General features: G+C 46.0%; 1 protein-coding gene across 4 annotated transcripts in view; it reads right to left on the minus strand.

Annotated features, from left to right (window-relative positions):
- Positions 1–8,784: 8,784 nt before the first annotated feature.
- GFRA1 (GDNF family receptor alpha 1) overlaps positions 8,785–17,841 on the minus strand; it is a 204,772-nt gene continuing 195,715 nt past the window's right edge. For all 4 annotated transcript variants that reach the window (XM_047702734.1, XM_047702737.1, XM_047702736.1 and 1 more), the window contains 2 exons: positions 12,047–12,100; positions 8,785–10,898 (listed from right to left, as the gene is read on the minus strand). In XM_047702734.1, coding sequence (XP_047558690.1) covers positions 10,743–10,898; positions 12,047–12,100 — 210 coding nt within the window. In that variant the 3' untranslated portion in view covers positions 8,785–10,742. The remainder of the gene's footprint in view (positions 10,899–12,046; positions 12,101–17,841) is intronic.

Raw genomic sequence — 17,841 nt, forward strand, 5'->3', positions numbered from 1 at the left:
TGTAACATGGCCCTGAGTGTGGGTGGAGGGAAATGAAATGGGGATGTAGGGAGTACCTGTGAGTTTTCCTGCTCCAAAGCCAGGAGACGTTGCCTCCACAAGGAGTGAGGGAGTGAACAGTTTAAATGGGCAGTGGTGTCGGAAAACTGAATCCGAGTCCCACTCTACCTCCCTGGGCTGTGTGGGTTTGCACTAGTCACTTGCTGTCTCTGAGCCTCTGTCTCTTCAGTTGCAAAATTCTGTCTTGGAGTGGGCAGGAATGAGATCACATGCCCAGAGCCCATCCATCCTAGTGTTGGGGGATGGGGGTGCGTGATGAGCACTCAGTAACCAATGGCATTTATTATTGGGCCATTATTATCATGAGCCTTCTGTGGCACTGTCCACAAACCAATCTTTGACAGCCTTGTCACCAAGAGAGCTGACCCAGCCTCCCTGTCCATGTAGAGCTAACTCACCCTGTGTCACTGACCACGAAGTGAGGAATTGTTAAAAACCCTCTGGGATACACTGCATGCACAGGGCCTAGAAGGTGCCTCTTTCCCAAATTGCAGCAATTCATCCTGAAAGAGGGTCTGTGGGGCAGACACTCCCTGTCTCCTGGGCTGCGTGGAGCTTTGCTGGATGAAGGAGAAAATTCTGGTCCTGGGAGTGCTCTGAACCAGGGCTGCACCTGCCTCTTTCCTCCAAAAAGCAAAGGCTGAACTTTGACTGGTTTCCAGCAGCTATAGAGTTCATCCTTCCTTTATCTTTATTTTCTTAAAAAACAACTGGTTAAAAACAAACAAACAAACAAACTGGTACACAAACATGGCAAAAACTATATCTAGGTAGAACCTATCCTTCCAGCTCTCCATCACTTATCCATCCATCCATCATCCCCCCCACCCATCCACCCATCTATCCATCCACCCATCCACCCACCCATCCATCCATTCATCCATCCATCCATCCATCATCTATTCATTCATCCATCCATCCATCATCTATCCATCTGCCCATCCACCCACCCATCCATCCATCCATCCATCCATTCAACCATCCACCCACCCATCCACCCATCCACCCACCCATCCATCCATCCACTCATCCATCCATCCATCCATCATCCACCCACCATCCACCCATCCACCCATCCATCCATCCATCCATCATCTATCCATCCATCCATCCACCCATCCACTCATCCATCCTTCATCCACCCATCCATCCCTTTATTGTCTATCATCTACCTATTCTCTATCATCTATCTATCTATCTATCATCTATCTATCTATCATCTCTCTATTTATCAACTATCTAATCTATGTTTCTACTATGGATACAAGGAGGACCATATTTTCCTTTGTTCTGTACTTTGCCTCTTCACTGAATAAACCACAGACCACTTCCAGTTTCTTTCTACTTTTTACAAATGGTGGCACAACATTCCCTTGTCTAGAAGCACCATAAGTTCTTTAACCAGCTGGCTACTGATGGGCATTTGGGTTGTGGCAAGGACTTCCCTATTACAAATGATCCTGCAATGGCAATCTTTTTGCATAGACCTTGGCACATGGTGTAAGAAGGCAGGGTAAATTCTTTGCAAGGGAATTGCTGGCTCAAAGGGCATATGGATTTTAAATTATGATCACATTGTCAAATTGTTTTCTAAAAAAGATCATCCCTATTTATATACCCACCCAAGGTGTTCTCAGGCCAAATGCTCCCCTTATCTTTTAAACATGGTGAATTCTTGGCCTCACAGCCTAGATGCAGGAATCTTTGTGAGGATCAAAGCAGGCGTTGCGGCCAGCGGCGCTGGTGTCTGTGACTTTTATGGATACTCTGCTCCTATCTCTCACATCGCTGTGTTTTTGTTTATGCTTTATTTATATCAGCCAACACAAGCAGCCTTGTATCTTGTTCCTGTCACAGTTTTTATTCACTTTCTTGGCATTTCTCTCAGGGTTTTATTAGTCATTTCTTGTTCCAGCTCCTAAAATTTCTATCACCTGCATCCTGGGGATCTGGTTGTATTGAGAAGGTGATTAGAATATTAACAGCCTGGGGGAGGAAGCCTGATGCCCCAGGGCACCGTTCTTTCCCCATTTCTGCTAGGATTCAGGGATCCTCAGAGTCCTGCCCGCCCCCAGGGGCCTGCCCCCCATGCGGACATGAGGGGCTTCATTTCTCGGGGAAGGAACCTGGGGCAGCCTGAGGAACCCAAAGCCAGGAGACATGTTGGAATCTGGGGTTTTGTTACACCTCTAAAACAGGCCCAGACCCAAATGCTCACAAACTTTTTATCTGAATTTTGGAGCCCAGTAGAAATCATTCTAAACTTTTTATTTGAATTATGGAACCCAGTAGAAATCATTCTAAACTTTTTATTTGAATTATGGAACCCAGTAGAAATCATTCTAAATTTGGTCATTGGAAGGTAGATCCAAGAGACAAGGGAGTAGAAAAGCCCAGTTGAATGAAAAAAAATATCATAAAATTGTGTCCTACAGAGAACCGCCTGTGAAATGCAGGCTTCTGTCCTGTACTAGGCCAGGTCTTCTCGCTGTGCCGTGGACTGCCAAGTTGTAGACTGAAGCGAACAACGCTGGTGATGTTAATTACTGGGTTTTGTGCTCCAATATTTTGCCTTAAAACTCCTGGTAGTGATAAGGTGCCAGAGATTACAACCTCCCGGGGAGTCCTATTTTGAGCAGCCAGGACCCTGATGCTAATGCCCACGTATCAAACACAGCCTCATGCAGTGTAAAGTAACTTTTCCTTGCCAGGCACTGGGCTATAGCCTGGAAATTGGGAAAATGACCTATTCTGTCTTTACTTTTTATCCAGATACTATTTGTAAGTTTACACAAATAATTCAACATTTATGATAGTATCTAAAGAATTCACTAGTCCTATCCTCTAATTACAGAATTGTATGTTGAAGACATGAAATAAATATCTGGTGTGGCCCTCCACAGACCCTGGTTCCTTTTGGCATGCATATGGGAGCTATCTGGTTGGGTTTAAACCAGTGGCTCTCAATCAGGGCGGTTTTGCTAGCCCCTCCCAGGGGGCTGACAGCATCTTGGGGGGTGGTTGCTACTGTCGTCTAGTGGGACAGGGCCAGGGTTGTTAAACATCCCACAATGGACCGGACCAGACCATCCCTTCCTACCTTCAAGACAAAGAATCATCTAGAAGTATCAACCACATTTGGTCCTCCGGAATCTTATCTCCTCTGCTGTCAGAAAGCCTCCGTATCTTGATACTGGGGATCTCCAAGCATCTGCAGACTTCAAGATCATTTTCCAATGAATTAGGGTAAAAGAAAAAGACACTACCACTGTAGTTTTGTTTTTTTAAAAAAAGAAAACAATGTTTATTAGGATATCCTGGGGTGGAGGACCCCTGAACAGATTACATACGTACATTCTGTAGTGCTCGAGCAATATGCTAACAGAAAATCCAAACATCACAAAACCACTTCCAAAGTCCAAAGAGCAAAACTTGTACTTCTCTATGTAGGTGTTGTTCCATGGGTGTTGGTGGCAAAGGACGTTGCAGACAGCGGTGTGAGGAAGCCATGTAGGGATGGCCCCGGTGAACGCACAGGTGCCGCAGGAAAGCAGAGACACACGGCGATGAGATACACATGTTGTCTGGTACAAGTGGGAAACTCAGGAAACACACGATAGCAAATGGAGACCAGGAGGGAAGTCACTCATCTGGATCCTCTCCTAACTGGAGGCTTCTGTGAAGCTCACTACAGCCCTGACCCCAACTCTGACGAGGCTGGGTGTCTGACAGAAGTCTAAAACCATCCTAAAAACCCAAATCCTCATGGCTGGCTAACCTACATGAAACAGAAGGAACAGAAGCTGAGACATACCCTGTGGTTAGGAGTAAAAATGCAACACCATCTAAAAGAATAAACTTGAAAGCCCACACCCCGAATCTCACACAGCTTCTCCACGGGAGGCGGATTAAACAAGAGAAAATAATTTCAATATCTAAGGGATGGCGCACAGGAGAACAGAAAACTCTTTAAAGAAAACTCTGTGGTGAAATGCATTCCCCCTCCTCCCTTGGGGGAGAAAGAGAGAGAAAAGAGAGATAATTAGAAGAAATATAAGGCCCTGGATTTCAGGCTTCTGAAACCATTTCTTCAACCCTCTGAGGACAATCAGCTATTTCTGAATCTAGAAAAGTCTCATTACGAGAAGACTGCAGCCACATAAGGCAGGGCCATCCGTGAGTGGGTTCTCCAGTTCCCATTCTCTCTCTTTCCCACATTTCAGAAATGCTTTCGGCTAAAGTTAAAAAATAAAAAGGCAGATTCCAGATCAAGCATGCTCTGCATACCAGGAAGACAATGGCGGATCCCGTAGCCCTGCGGAAGTTGTGACACGGAGAGAGAAAGGGAGCTTTTGTGATGGAGCCATAAGTGTCAGATGTCCTGCCGGGCCCCAGTTGACAGGTGACAGACCTTTATCCACTCAAAAGAGCCTTGCGTTTTTTCTACCCACGGCATCGCCTGGGTGTTCCAATTCTTTATCCTACTTTACTCTAGTCTTGTAATCTGGGTTATATTTGCTGCTACCAAGGGTCTTTGCGTATTTTCAAAGTTTTGCTGTTTGAACAAACACTGCTCTACCTGCTTTCCTGCGCTAGAGCAGCTCTGATGTCTCCTCTTCCCACCTGCACTGCTGCTGGTGCCTGACAGCTGGGCCAGTGCCACGGACATGGCCACCTAGCCATGCTCACGGCCCTCTGAGGCCTCCAGGGGTGACCCCACTTGGTTCCCCATGGCAGTCTGTCCCCCTTCTCCATGTTACTTGAGCTACTTGCTACTTCTTAAGGACCGAGTCTGGAAGGCGGCTCCTTGTACGACCTATAACGAGAATTTAGATTCTCTGAAGGATGTTAAAATGAAGGATTCTGCCATCCAGAAAAGATGGGTGATTCCGCAGGCCACTGTCAGACGGCCTTGTCCTCTCAAGTTACTCTTGGAGCAGTTTCGGTCCTGAAGGAGGGTTCACTGTTCTAGAGCAGATGGTCCATAGATGCCGTGATTAAAGACCACTTCTTTGCTTCTCAGGATGCTGGCACAGGACCGGGCTTGGTCCGGGCTCGGTGGAGCGGTCCATCTTTCCAGCAGCATCCTGCACTTGATGCAGATTGAAATATCAGCAGACTCACGGGCTAATTTCCCATGAAATCAGTTCACCCCACTTGGGGTCCTGTCCTTTCTGAGACTGGCTGGTCCTGCTCAGCTCGTCCTAGGGACAAACGCTCATTTTTCATCTCTCAGCAGGAAACACGGTCAGCAGATTTAAAGCTGCTTTGATTCTAATACTGTGTTCGACACTTCCTTCCAGTCAGCCTCAATAGCCTTTGCTGTCATGTCCGAGAGCTCACCGCTGGCGAGACAAGGCCGGCGGACCAGTTCTTGCTACCGTGTTACAGAATGAAGCCTTTCGATGCCCCCAAATTTTTCATTCACCCAACGTTGTTTAAGTACCTATCGTGAGGCATGCTTCCTCTCAGGGCAATCTGGGGGGAGCTCCAGGAAGAGACGTTCAGACGGAAGAAGGGGCTGATGGTGTCTGGCCAGAATCTTGGTATTCTTTATGAAACGGAAGTGGGGAATGGTAAGAAAACCCAGGCTGGGATGAAGAGAAGAAAATCCGAGAAAACCTTTTATTGACACTGGTGCTGGGTTTGGCAGCTGCCCGGGAGCAAAAATAAACTCCTGATGGCAGGGAGACAAGACGCTGATACTGGCACCTGCCAGGGGCAGACAGCCCAAGTCGCAGCTGCGCTGGTCGAATGAGCTTGGAGACCTCAGGGGGTGAGGACCTCAATGACTGGTAACGGGCTGTGCTTCTCCGCAGGCAGTTTATTGAAACAGGATTTGTGCGCTTTCCCACCCCTCTGGGCTGGATCGCAGAGCACTCAGAAGTGCAGGTGATGCTTCCCGCTGAACCACCCCAGGCTGTCTCCAGGAGCAGGGAGGAAAGAGCACATCAGAGAGCACTGGGAGCAACCAAGGGATGCCTGGTGAGGATGAGCAGACAAGACCATCCCACGGCTAAGGAGAGGAAGCTCGGAAGAGGGGAAGGCTGGGTAGGGGAGCTTCCTGCTTGGGGGATTAACATCACCCTCAGATTGCCTGACTCCTGAGAGAAGCTTGTCTGTCTTCAAAAAGCCAGGGTTCCGTGTACAGTGGGCATCTGGTTGAAGAAGAGTGAATCTGGGCAGGACCACATTTAAAATGATTCAGATGAAAAATCGACCAGAGGGGACCCTGTGAAACAGTTAAGTGATAAAGAACAGGCATGGGCACTGGGGCACCCATAATCGACGTGAAAGGGATCAGAGTCGGCCCATCATCTCAAGACAACTCTCCTTGTGAAATGAAATGGCCCCCCAGACAAGCACAGCCCAGGATGGAGGCAGAGGCAAAACCACAGATTGAAAGCCTCTGCCAGGAGAACGTGTTCTGATGTAGAGTCCTCAAGGAGAATTCTAGACAAGAGATTCAGAACAAATGGTCACTCGAGAAGAAGAGTCGGGTCAAAGTCAGGAAGTGTCAGATACGTACATGAGATGCCTCTCTTAGGGATAAGAGGAAAACGTAGCTGCTAAGGGTTTCCGAATGAATCCTCGGTTGTTTTACAGTTTTAGAATTTCTAAAAGGAAATGTCTTCCCATGTCGTCCAGATATCAGCTCCAGCTTGCTTTCCACAAAGGCACGGCTGTCTAATTCAAGGGACTCCGGCTATTCTTGTGAGGACGAAGCTCCTATTTGGATCAGAAAGGAACACCAGGGGACCGCACGACACTTACACCCATGGTGCCTGGCCTTCTGCCGCGCCTTGATTTTGCTCTTCATCTCTCCCAACTTCCTGAGTTCAGGGCAGATGGGTCCTTCTGTCCTCCCTGTTCCCAGCCCCTTGGTAACTCACGCCCATCTGTTGCCGTTGCTTTTTGGTCTTTCTCGAAAATGTTGGTCCCCCATAGTCTCATTTGCTTAATCAAAGAACAGAAGCAACTAAGAGCACAGGGATATGAATCCAGGAGATCAAGAACAGCGTTGAAAGGGAAATAGAAAATGCGAGTGCATTTAAGCAGCCCTTTTCTGGTCTACAGTTTATTGACTAAAATAAGTCACGCATGTCGGACTGCATGAATGAAAACTTATTTTCCAAACAATAGCTCCTCCAAGGCCACTGTTTTGTAAATAGTGACAACAGAAAAACATTTTTGCTAGATTCTAAGAAAAGAATTTGCTAATTATATAAACGCCCACTGCTTTTACATCTCTTTTCCCAATAAGCACTTAACACTGACTCAAAAATGCTTCCCCTCTCCTCCCTTCCCAGTTCAGCAGATGGAGTGTTTGGGAGTGTCAACTTTAGATGGAATACAAAGGGACAAATGGGCGACAGGATGCCGTTGGAGAGGACCCATCCTCGGAGCGTATGGACGATACCAACAGTCTACACAGAGACCAAATTCAAGGCCACAGCAGCTCTAGAGAAACCCTGTCCCATATTCGATTAACTTGAGGATTGCTTCCAAGACATTTTTTACTATAAGATAAAGAATTATTAAATACATATTTTTTTAATGAAAACCACACTCCTATTAGAGTCTGGATACAGTTCACTATACTTAATAAAAAATAATCTGTGTAATTCTTAACTCATACTCTAGGGGCTTGAAAAAATTCTGATATGGGAAAATAAACATGGAAGGGGCATTCTGAATCCTTCTCTGTATTGTGCACTTCTTCCTTCATGTGCTCTATTCAAAAGATATTCAAACAGATATTGGTTAAAGATACTCAACACCAACTTGGAATGAATGTGCTTCCAATCAGTTTGGCAGTAGTGCCTTTTTTTTCATTCTCTCAATAAGCAGCAGGGCACAGCTAGACTTAACCTATGGTCAAGTCTTGACCATGGTCTACATGGACCTAAGACCTACTAGCACCTACTGTTTCTGTGTTGTCAAAATCAGCTACAATGAGACGCCTTCTGCAGAAAGATGCCCTTGCATCTGGTGATACCCCAAATGCAGGGACTGAGGGACAGGAAGTAATGCTTTTTAATGTCAGTATTGCCACACAAGGAAGTCAAAGATTTAAGTCATTTGCCCGCTTTAGTCTCATGGCAAGCGATGATGGTGTTTCGGGTCCACTGTGTTAAACTGGGAATCATGCTGAATGGCAGAAACACCCGCTTGGCATGAATTTATAAGACTCTCTCTAATGTGTTGTCATCGAACAATCTTTCCCCCTGTTTATTTCATCAGCAATTTATTTTCAAATTTAGAATTTGGTAACTCTAATATGCTTCTTTCTGAGAAGAAAAAAGAGATCTTTGTTGGTGATCGATGAGGCTTTCCCAAATTTAATTTATGGGTTGCACATCCCTGTGTTCGTCACTGAAGGCCACCCTTGTTAGCTCTGATAACTCCTATTTCCTCTCTGGTCATCTGAAGCTAATTACAACCGCTGCTTACCACAGAAGGAATCAATAGCTTTCTACAGTAGATCACATAGAATCAGACCCATATGCAATTAGTCTAGTGTAGATACACAGAGATACCTTAATTAAAACAAAATACGCTCTGTAAGAGATAGGCTTTCATAGAGGACCGGAATTCCAAATGTTCTGACACATTTAACGTTGTTTATTCAAAGAAAGAGTCTTCATGAAACCTTTCACTAATCAAATCTGTTTGATGAATTTTCCTTGGAAACATTTTGAACTGAAAAAACACGGAACTTAGTATTATACATTTATGTTTATTAACATTTGGATATAAATGTACTTCAAACACCAACAGAGCTAAAAGACTATGCCTTTATCTTGGATTGAATAGATTTCCCACCCCAGTGATTTGATTAATTCTTACAAGGCAAACATCAGCGGGCAAAGGGGATCAGTATGAACTGTGCACCTTGGGTCCTCCTCCAGCCCCTCTACTGATGTGTGGAGAAGTAATGCTCCCAGCACTCCAGTTGGTGGATACACCTCTTATCTATTCAGTGTTGGAGAAGCCTGGCTCCTAGCGCTCGATCACTGTAGATTCTGAATGTCACCATCAACCAGACTTCAAAAGCGCACTTCAAGGTCTACTTGTTTAAGGATGGAGAATGATGGAAGGTGATGTGCGGAGAATAAGCCACATGCCTTATTTCCAGAGTCCTGTTCTGGTCCGCGTATCTTTTGCTGGCCAACTCATCTCTACACACCTATTGTTGTTCTTGATCCACAAGCCTTTCTTTCCACACGGTCAGTCCCCGTCTGTCATGGAGGACGCATAACAAGACGCGAGTTGATTCCTGATGACCTCCGGACTAAATCCTCTAAACAGTGGCCAGGTCATCACCGCTGAGTACAACCCTTAGGAAAACAACTGCGTACCCTGGCATGGATCAGCTTCGGAAGAGAGGGTGGCATGTTCCTGTCCCCCAGCCTAGTCAAACTGGCCTGTGTCAAGTAACATGGAAGCTGAGGTCCTGGATTATGTCAACCGGCACGCATGCCATTGGCCGCTGCAGCGCATTTACAAGGGGCCGCCAGTTTCCTCACAGGTATGCAAGTTTGTGTTTCGAGAAATGACAAAAGACAACACTTGGCTGCTCTGTTTCCTCCTGCCTGTCCACAGTTACGTGATGCAGAGCTTTCTGCTAAAGCACGAGGCTCCTCAGGGTCTGCTTCTGAAAAGCTGTCTTTGTGAAGTTAATATTGGAGCTAACACTATTTAGGAGAGGAAAACGAGCTCCATATATTTTGTATTAAATCATCAGTAAAAAAATGAAGACAATATCATTACTTTCAAAATATAGAAAGCCAATAGTTGAAATCATTTAGTAGTAAAATTTTTTTCTACATATAACCTCATACATGTAAAGAGTATTAGAATGATATGTCAGCTATATTTGACTCTTGTTAGTGAAAGGGCTTCTCCCTCAGGTAAGGCTTAGGTCTTTCAGTGATCAAGGTACTGTGAAGTTTCACTCACACTCACCCCTCTATTCTGACTAGAAGACAGACACTACATCTGGATGAGACAGGTGTCTTTTGTTTGGTAGGAGAGCGTAGAACTCTTCACAGTACACAAACAGTGTGGAAAATGCCAGTACATATAGAAAGGGGAACACTGGCGCAAGCTTGTTTGCACAAAGTCCATCAAGATCCTCTGGATGAGAATCTTTGCTTTGTGACAGAATAAGCTTGCACCCACCTGTGGGAGGCTAAAGTGATGTCATCAGAAACCAAAGCCATTATACGAGATACGGAAGATTTTTTAGAAATACTAAGTCCTTCTCTTGCTAGGAAAGGCCAGAATTAAATTGTTAAAATCATCCCCAATCATCATCATCACATCGAACATGGGCCCAGTTGGTTTTATAGCCAAATTCACGCACTGCCCCTCGACAACACAGCAGGCCCCAAAGCCTTTTCAGTATGGAATGTAGCGCTGTATTGGGTAGCCCACAGAAGCCCTAAGGATCACAAGAAGATTTCTTAAAAACAAAAAACAAAAAACAAAAACAGAAACAAAAAAAAGAAAAAAAAAAGAAGAAGAAGAAACAAAATACAAAGTTCCAGTTGGATGAAACTGTTTTCTCAGTATCTCAACTGGGCTCCTAAAACTGGAATTTCAGATACACAAGAGGACAGGAAACAGATAGCTTGGTTTTTGTCTTTTTACATGTCCGTATTGTTGTTTAAATGCAGCTACGATGTTTCTGCCAAAGATGAAGATAATAAGGTGGACAGGGTGGTGACCACCAGAACCAGCAGGGGGCTCAGACCGCAGCTTAGAGGAGCAACCATTGATTTTGTGGTTATGTGGCTGGAAGGACCAGCGAGACCATTCTTTTCGTAATCACGCTGTAAGAGAGAATATTTTCATTGTCACCCACTGCATGTATTCCCCCTATCCCAGTATATTTTAGCCACACTCCTCCTCTCTCCCACCTACAACTCCCAACTAGCTATAGCACTCACCCAAGCTGACCTAAGATAAGACCATGGAGACTTCAATTCCCTGGCTTGTAGTTTTACAAAAAAGAATCATGAATCTGGTTGAGAACTGGATATACAGACTTACAGAGTTTATGATAAACTGGCCAACGCTTGCTACTTGCTCCTCCATTATGAATTTTACTGAAATCCATTTGTGGGACAGCTTTGCGTCTTCCTTCACTCCTACCTTCTGGATCTCCCCGTAGCTAGGGGAACGTGGAATGCTTCTTCTGGTACTGACTGAGGAGGAAGCTCGCTGTCCCTCCCCGTCCCAGAGGAAAGGCAGGAAAAATCATCTCAGAAAACTGGTACAGGCAAGTGTCAGTTCACATGGAGATGGGCCACAAATCGCACTGAGATAGGCAGGGCTGTCTACACCTTTTCTCTCCATTTGCCCTTTCAAACCCAGATTTTCTAGATGAAGGCGCCTGCCCCTCACATCATTGGGACAGCCCACACCAGAACCCTGGCTTTTGGACTCCCAGTTGGCACAGCTCTCCTTCCCTAAGATGGATGCCTCCGTCCCCACCACAGCATCCACTCAGTCCCATAATGCTGCATCCCACCACAATGACTGGCACGTGACAGCATCAATCATCTCCTCTGTACAATGGGAAGAGGAATGTGGCCTGCCCTAGCTACCTCTGGGTTGCTGCAGAGGTCAAAGGAACTTTAGACAGAGGACCTCTGGTAAGCAGTGAGAGTTTCTGAGTGTCTTCTCTGTGAGGGCTGATTCTACAAGACTATGGTCACACAATCTCCGGCATTGAAACAATGGTATTTGTGCTGACTCTAGCTCGGGATGAGGATCCTGGGTCCCATACGTAGTTGGAACTTTGTGCCCTGGGATCCAAAGACCTCACTTGGCTCAAAGGGCAGAGGGACATGGAGGGTGCCTTAGATCTTTTTCCTAGACCTGAAACCTCATTGTCCTTGAACCTTTCCATCTTCATCATGGACCCAATGTTCTATGTCTAGAAATGCAGGGAGACCCAGAGAGAAACATAACTTACATCAGAAAGACAGAGGTGTGTACTGCCCGACATATTGGATTTCAGCTTCTGGGCCTGGGAAAGACAAACACATACACACATAAAATCACTCACATTTCATATGGAATAATGGTTACCGATGATCCACTCATCAGTTGTCTAGGGCAGGGCCACTGGTAGAAATACGTGAGCTACAATTATGAGCTCATATATAATCTTAAATTTTCTAGTAACCACATAAGAGATAAAGGTAAAGATAATTGTGATGACATATTTTATTTAACCCAATATATTATCTTTTCAACATGTAATCAATATAGAAAGCTATTAATGAGATACTTTACGTTTTTTTTTCATACTAAGTCTTCAAAATCTGGTGTGTTTGACATTGCACATCTTATTTCAGACCTGCCCCATTTCAAAGGCTCAGTAGCTACCTGTGGCTGGTGGCTAGCAGGGGCAGCACAAGACTAGGTTACTAAAAACAAAGTTTTATTTTTGCTTTTGTTTTTTTAGAGGGCGGAGGGGAGGGGATTGAGAGCATGGGCTAGGGACAGAGGCAGAGGGAGAAAGAGGATTTTAAGTGAGATCCATGCCCAGCACAGAACCCAACATGGCACTCGGTCACATGACCTTGAAATCATGACCTGAGCCAAAATCAAGAGTCAAACACTTAACCGATGGAGCCAACCAGGCACCCCAAGACAAAGCTTTGAAGTCATTCACATTCAGAACTCATTTATACCTATGAATGTTCATTCTGGGGATGTGCCTTTGAGGTAAAAATGTCACAATAAAAATCAGCGTTTGTTAGTCATATAGAGATAGGTTTTCCCGAAGCTCATTTGTTCATTTGTTTTATTTTTGCTTCAGTCAAAAAGCACGGAGCTATTTTCCAGTGCTGGGCATCAGGTGATCAGAGCCAAAGGATGTAGTCACTGGGCTCATGGGGCTGACCTCTAGTTGAGTAAACCACTCATGGCTTGAGAGTGTGGGCACAGCGCAGGGACTCTAACAGACAGATCCCCCTGGGGGAGCTGTGCAGGGTGTTATGGGTCCCGACCCAATAATGATAAAATTGCTTCCAGGGCAGTGGCAGGGGGCTGAGCTGTGAAGGCTGTGAGCTCCCCAACTCCTCACAGCGGAACTAGTCCCCACTGAGCTTCTCCCAGAGAACGGAGTTAAAGAAGAGTTTCCATCACTCAGACAATTACAGTAAGAACTGCTGACCCAATATCGCCCTTTTGTTTTGTAAAGGAAAACAGAGTGCAGTGAAGTTGAGTGACTTCTCCAAGGTCACATAGCAATTTACTGGTAGAGTCAGGATATAGACCAGGTCTCTAAAACTCTTGAGAGGAAGATATGCTCTTTCCTCCATTACAGTATTTCTCCCAGGCAATCTTGGCATGCTCAGTTCTTCATGCTCTACTGCCCCCAAATCAACATCAAGAGCCCCCCCACCCTGCCCCATGAGCTCCTTCTCCCAAAACAGGAGTCTGTTGGCACCAAAGACAGATGTCTTTGGTGCCAACAGGATGATACTGGTCAAGCATCACACCTTAAGGAGTGTCTGGGCACCTGGCTCTGCGTGAACAGCAGTGGGCAGGCTGCCGGTTGCAGGAAGACTTCTGGAACTCATTGGAGACATGCTAGGCTGCTGATGGCATGTTCACCCAAGGAGTAATTTATTGACCATAATGCTACTTGGGAGGCATCATAATCTTTACCTATATTTGCATATGCCAGCTGTGAATATGAAATAGAAACCTTTAAAAAGGCATCGAGAGTAAGACAATGTGAAGCATCCCCAGGCTGTTCAAAGGTCACAAAATGTTATGTGTAAGAGGATCAAAGGAGGAATGGGAAGAGGAGTCTCTTCCCAAAAGCCTCCTTTTAATCTATAGTAATAGCAAATCTGGTCCCTTGCATTGTTACCTGCAGAGAATAATGTACAGAACTTTACATGTTTTATTTCTGTTCAAGATTGGAATTGTGCCCAGATACCAAAAGGGCCTTAAAACATCCCATTCTCTTTTTCCTTTGCTAGGCCATAATCTACAAAAAAGACATAAACCCTTGCTGTGGGCCTTTGCATAACTAAGAAGCTCACTAAAATGTGCAGAGAAAGTAGCCAGACTTCTAGTCTGAGAAACATTATGCCTTCAAGTTGTTTCTGTGCTTGTGATCACAGCTAAACTATGCCTCCGTGTTGTAAACCACAGGCCTCTGAGTTCTAAGGGTCAGGGAGGCCTCTTTCCTACTTTGTTCTGTATGATAGCACCAGTATGTAATTTTTACTCACTAAGGACGCAATCCGAGGATACTCACCAGCTATACTCAGTCACTTTAGGAATGTGCTGAATACTTGTTCAATACCCATCAATATTAAATAATTATAAATTATAAATCTACCAATTATCCATCTACCAATGGATAAGAAGTCTTCTGTCTTGACAGATTGTCTGAAGTGCACTCTAGATCTGCAGAGCTAGATTTCTGACCCTCACTAGTCACCGAGGGTTCACACTGCTTAGTGCTTTACAGGCGTGCAGGCTCTCGCCTTCCACCTGGAAAGAGCAGGGATTACTTCTCCATCACACAGGAAAATACATTTAAAACAGCTCCAGGTCTGGGACGTCTCTGAGCTCTTTCCCCCACAAGGCAGGCATCTTGGTATCTATCTATCTACAGGAAATGGTCAACCCCACGTCTTGTCTCCCTGTAGCCCCATCGGCTTCACTAAAACCAGAGGCAGCATCTCTAAGCTTGTCTTGCCTGGAGGACCATTCTTGTTGACATAACTGGATAACCTGCAGAGAGCGAAGGTAATAATGTGCGCCGGGGCCCTACAGAGGCTCTGAGAAAATGCTTCCTCTCCTGTTAAGCACCTTCCCAAACCACCAAAGCCCTTAGCACTCCAGAGGCTCAGCTTTGCATGCACACTGGCCTTTAAATGCCCTGCTTACACAGTGTGTTAACGCAGCGTCCCAATGCGAGGCGTGGGTAGAAACTCCCAGCACCACGGAGGCAGAGTGGAAAGCCCTGGAATTCCACCTGAACTCTGCAGAGACCACAGTGAGGTCTGACAGTCTGATGAGAAGGTGACGGGCAAATGTTACCAGTTATGGGAATATCAGGTGGCTTCTGGGTAAAAGAATCACAAGACTGGACAGACAGGAGATTTCCCCCCAGCAAACCTGCAGTGCGTATGAGAAGACGAGAACCGTGGGTCTGCTGCTGAGACTGGCCAGCACCGGGTACAGGAGGAGCGCGGCTGCACTGGGCATCTAGGACCTCTACGGGTTTGTCAGCTGCACACGGAGGGGCAGAGCCTGGGATTTTAGGTCGCATGCTTGTGAGTCCTGTATGCAGTCGGAATCCCTCCGGTGACGCTGAGGGTCAGAAACGTCCTATGCAGATTCAGAGTCCATTAAGGAAATCTGGCTCTTAGAGCTCATCTTAGAAGCCTGAGCAACCTGTTATTTCCACATTTGAAGGGCTTTTATCCCGAGCATTTTTGGCCACATCATCAAGCTATCGCTGTCTTGCTAATCAGGTAGGATAAATGCAAACAGAATTACAAGGGGGCCCCGCCTTTGACTACTGCAAAGTGTACTTACACGCTTGAAACATCATCTCACAGGTGATAAAAATGGGGATGGTCCCAGGAAAGTTAAAAAAAAACAATAGTTAAAAAACTTCTGAGACCTTGTAAGAAACTAGAAGTGTACTTCTTACTGCTGAGCTCTCACCCCAGAAAACAAAGCGTGGAGTAATGGGAGAGCCAGCTCAAGGTCCTGTCTGTGGGCCCAGCAGTTCTGCTCATTAACGGGAGTCACAGGGATCCAGCACAGAGCGTGGCCAGCTTGGACCTATCTAGACACCAAACCTTACAGTGTGGCTTTAAAATATGACCTCTCCTAAAAAAAGAGAGAGAGAGAGAAAAGGATAAAGAAGATAAAGAAGACAGTGCATTTCATTTTCCAAAAGTCCATTTTAACCACTGGTATGATGTGTTGAAAAATGAATCCTTTAATCTCTTTGAGGATAGAGTGTTTCCTAGCTGCCAATTCATAGTCCTGTGGTTACTGGGGAAACCACCTGACTCTGAATGGAGGGGAAATGTCACCAGCAAACCACGGGACCACAAGGCTTTCAACTCGAGGCTGGGGAGATGAAAGGGACTGGTGAAGCCCGTTTCCAGCCGAGCAGCCTTGCTGTCATTTTGGAAAACTGGAGAACTTGTATTCAGGCACCTCCTAAGACTTGTCCCTCCAGCAGTGTTGTAAAACTGTCCCTGGCGGTGATCTGCTAGTCCAGGCACATTGGGTAATAGAATTTCCACTGCATTATAATTGTACGGCCAGACCTTGCCAGTCCCTGGCACCAGAGGGTTAATAAATGCATTAGATGCTGTTAACCTCTGTTACCTGGAGTCAGACTGATGACGCTCCTGCTTTTTAGCCCAATGATTAGCATTTGGAAAGTCAGCCCTGGTGCCAGGAGGCTTCCTGTTCAGAAGGCACAGACACACCCCTCGCCTGGAGGCCTCCATCCAGTGCCCTCCACCTGCCCCAGGCCACCACACAGACACACGAGCTCTGCCCACAGCAGGCTCTCCTGGAGCCTCAGGGACAAGGCAGGCTTTGACGCGGCACGCTTGCTCTGTTTATGGAATCGGAGGCTTAAAAGCGCAGCGAGGCAGAACCTGGCCTTTGCTGCCCCAGGACTCAGTTTCTGCAGAGAAATCGGGGCTTCATCTCGGGCTTTCATGCAGCAATCAGCCAGCATGACATGGAACATTTCTCCACTCTGCTCCAAGCATAAGGGGAGCCCATTTCTGCTCTACCTCCAGAAAATAAAACCAGAGGAAGTTACCCAATCCAATAGCAACAGACTGTCCAGGCTGCAGCCAAATGGTCATAATTAATGATGCTTCTGGTTCTTTTCTCCCTTGCTTTACTGATTAGAGAGATTTGCTATATTAGGAACCTGTTTGCTTAATAACAGAATACAAGCGATAAACGGAGAAATACACAGACTGTAAAATGCAATCAACTTCGCTCTCCAGCACTCACTAAGTACCGAGCTGCATCTATCATGCTTGTCAATACCTAGTTTATTAGCGTACGGGTCTCTTCTGCAGCATAAATTGGACCTTTGTGAGGGGAAACCGCTGCGGGAGTTCTTCCTGAAACAGCCCTTCCCCAGCTTCAATCTACACATCTTACATTTTCGGGCAGGACAAGACACAGGAAGGAAGGTTACCTGAGCAGAGGAACCTGCATTTTTACACTGCAGTTTAGAAAGACAGACTCCCCTGACTACAGACTTTCACGGGCAGTACTTACCACACAGCAGTTCTATTGTGACCTTGACACATATTCGTCCAAATTAATTTCTACACAGAAAAGACAGAAAAAAGCAACTACCTAGTGAATCCGAGCTGTGGTCTGTCCAGGGCTCTGTAGTGTTATGCTCTTTTCAGCTTTTTGGATTTTGCCTGTTGGATTTGGGCGACCCTGGGAGGTTTTACCACTAGTCTGGTCACAAGCCGCTGGCCAGCCTTTCCAAAGTCCCTCCCATGGTCTGTTTTGAAACTCACCTTCCTACGGATCTGCTTTTCCTACAAACTTGGTAACAACCACTTGCAGCCACTGGTCTGAATAATGTGCAGTAAGGTCAGCTGCGTAAGACAAGTGGACACATAAATAACCTTGTTCTGAGCCCCTGGGCTTGGATCTTTGTCTTCTCGCACCTGTGCTCGGCAGGGAAGGGGTCCATTTCTGCCAGGCTGCTCTCTGCCAGCCCCCTGG

The sequence above is a fragment of the Lutra lutra genome, chromosome 14, assembly GCF_902655055.1.
Source record: "Lutra lutra chromosome 14, mLutLut1.2, whole genome shotgun sequence".
NCBI lineage: Eukaryota > Metazoa > Chordata > Mammalia > Carnivora > Mustelidae > Lutra > Lutra lutra.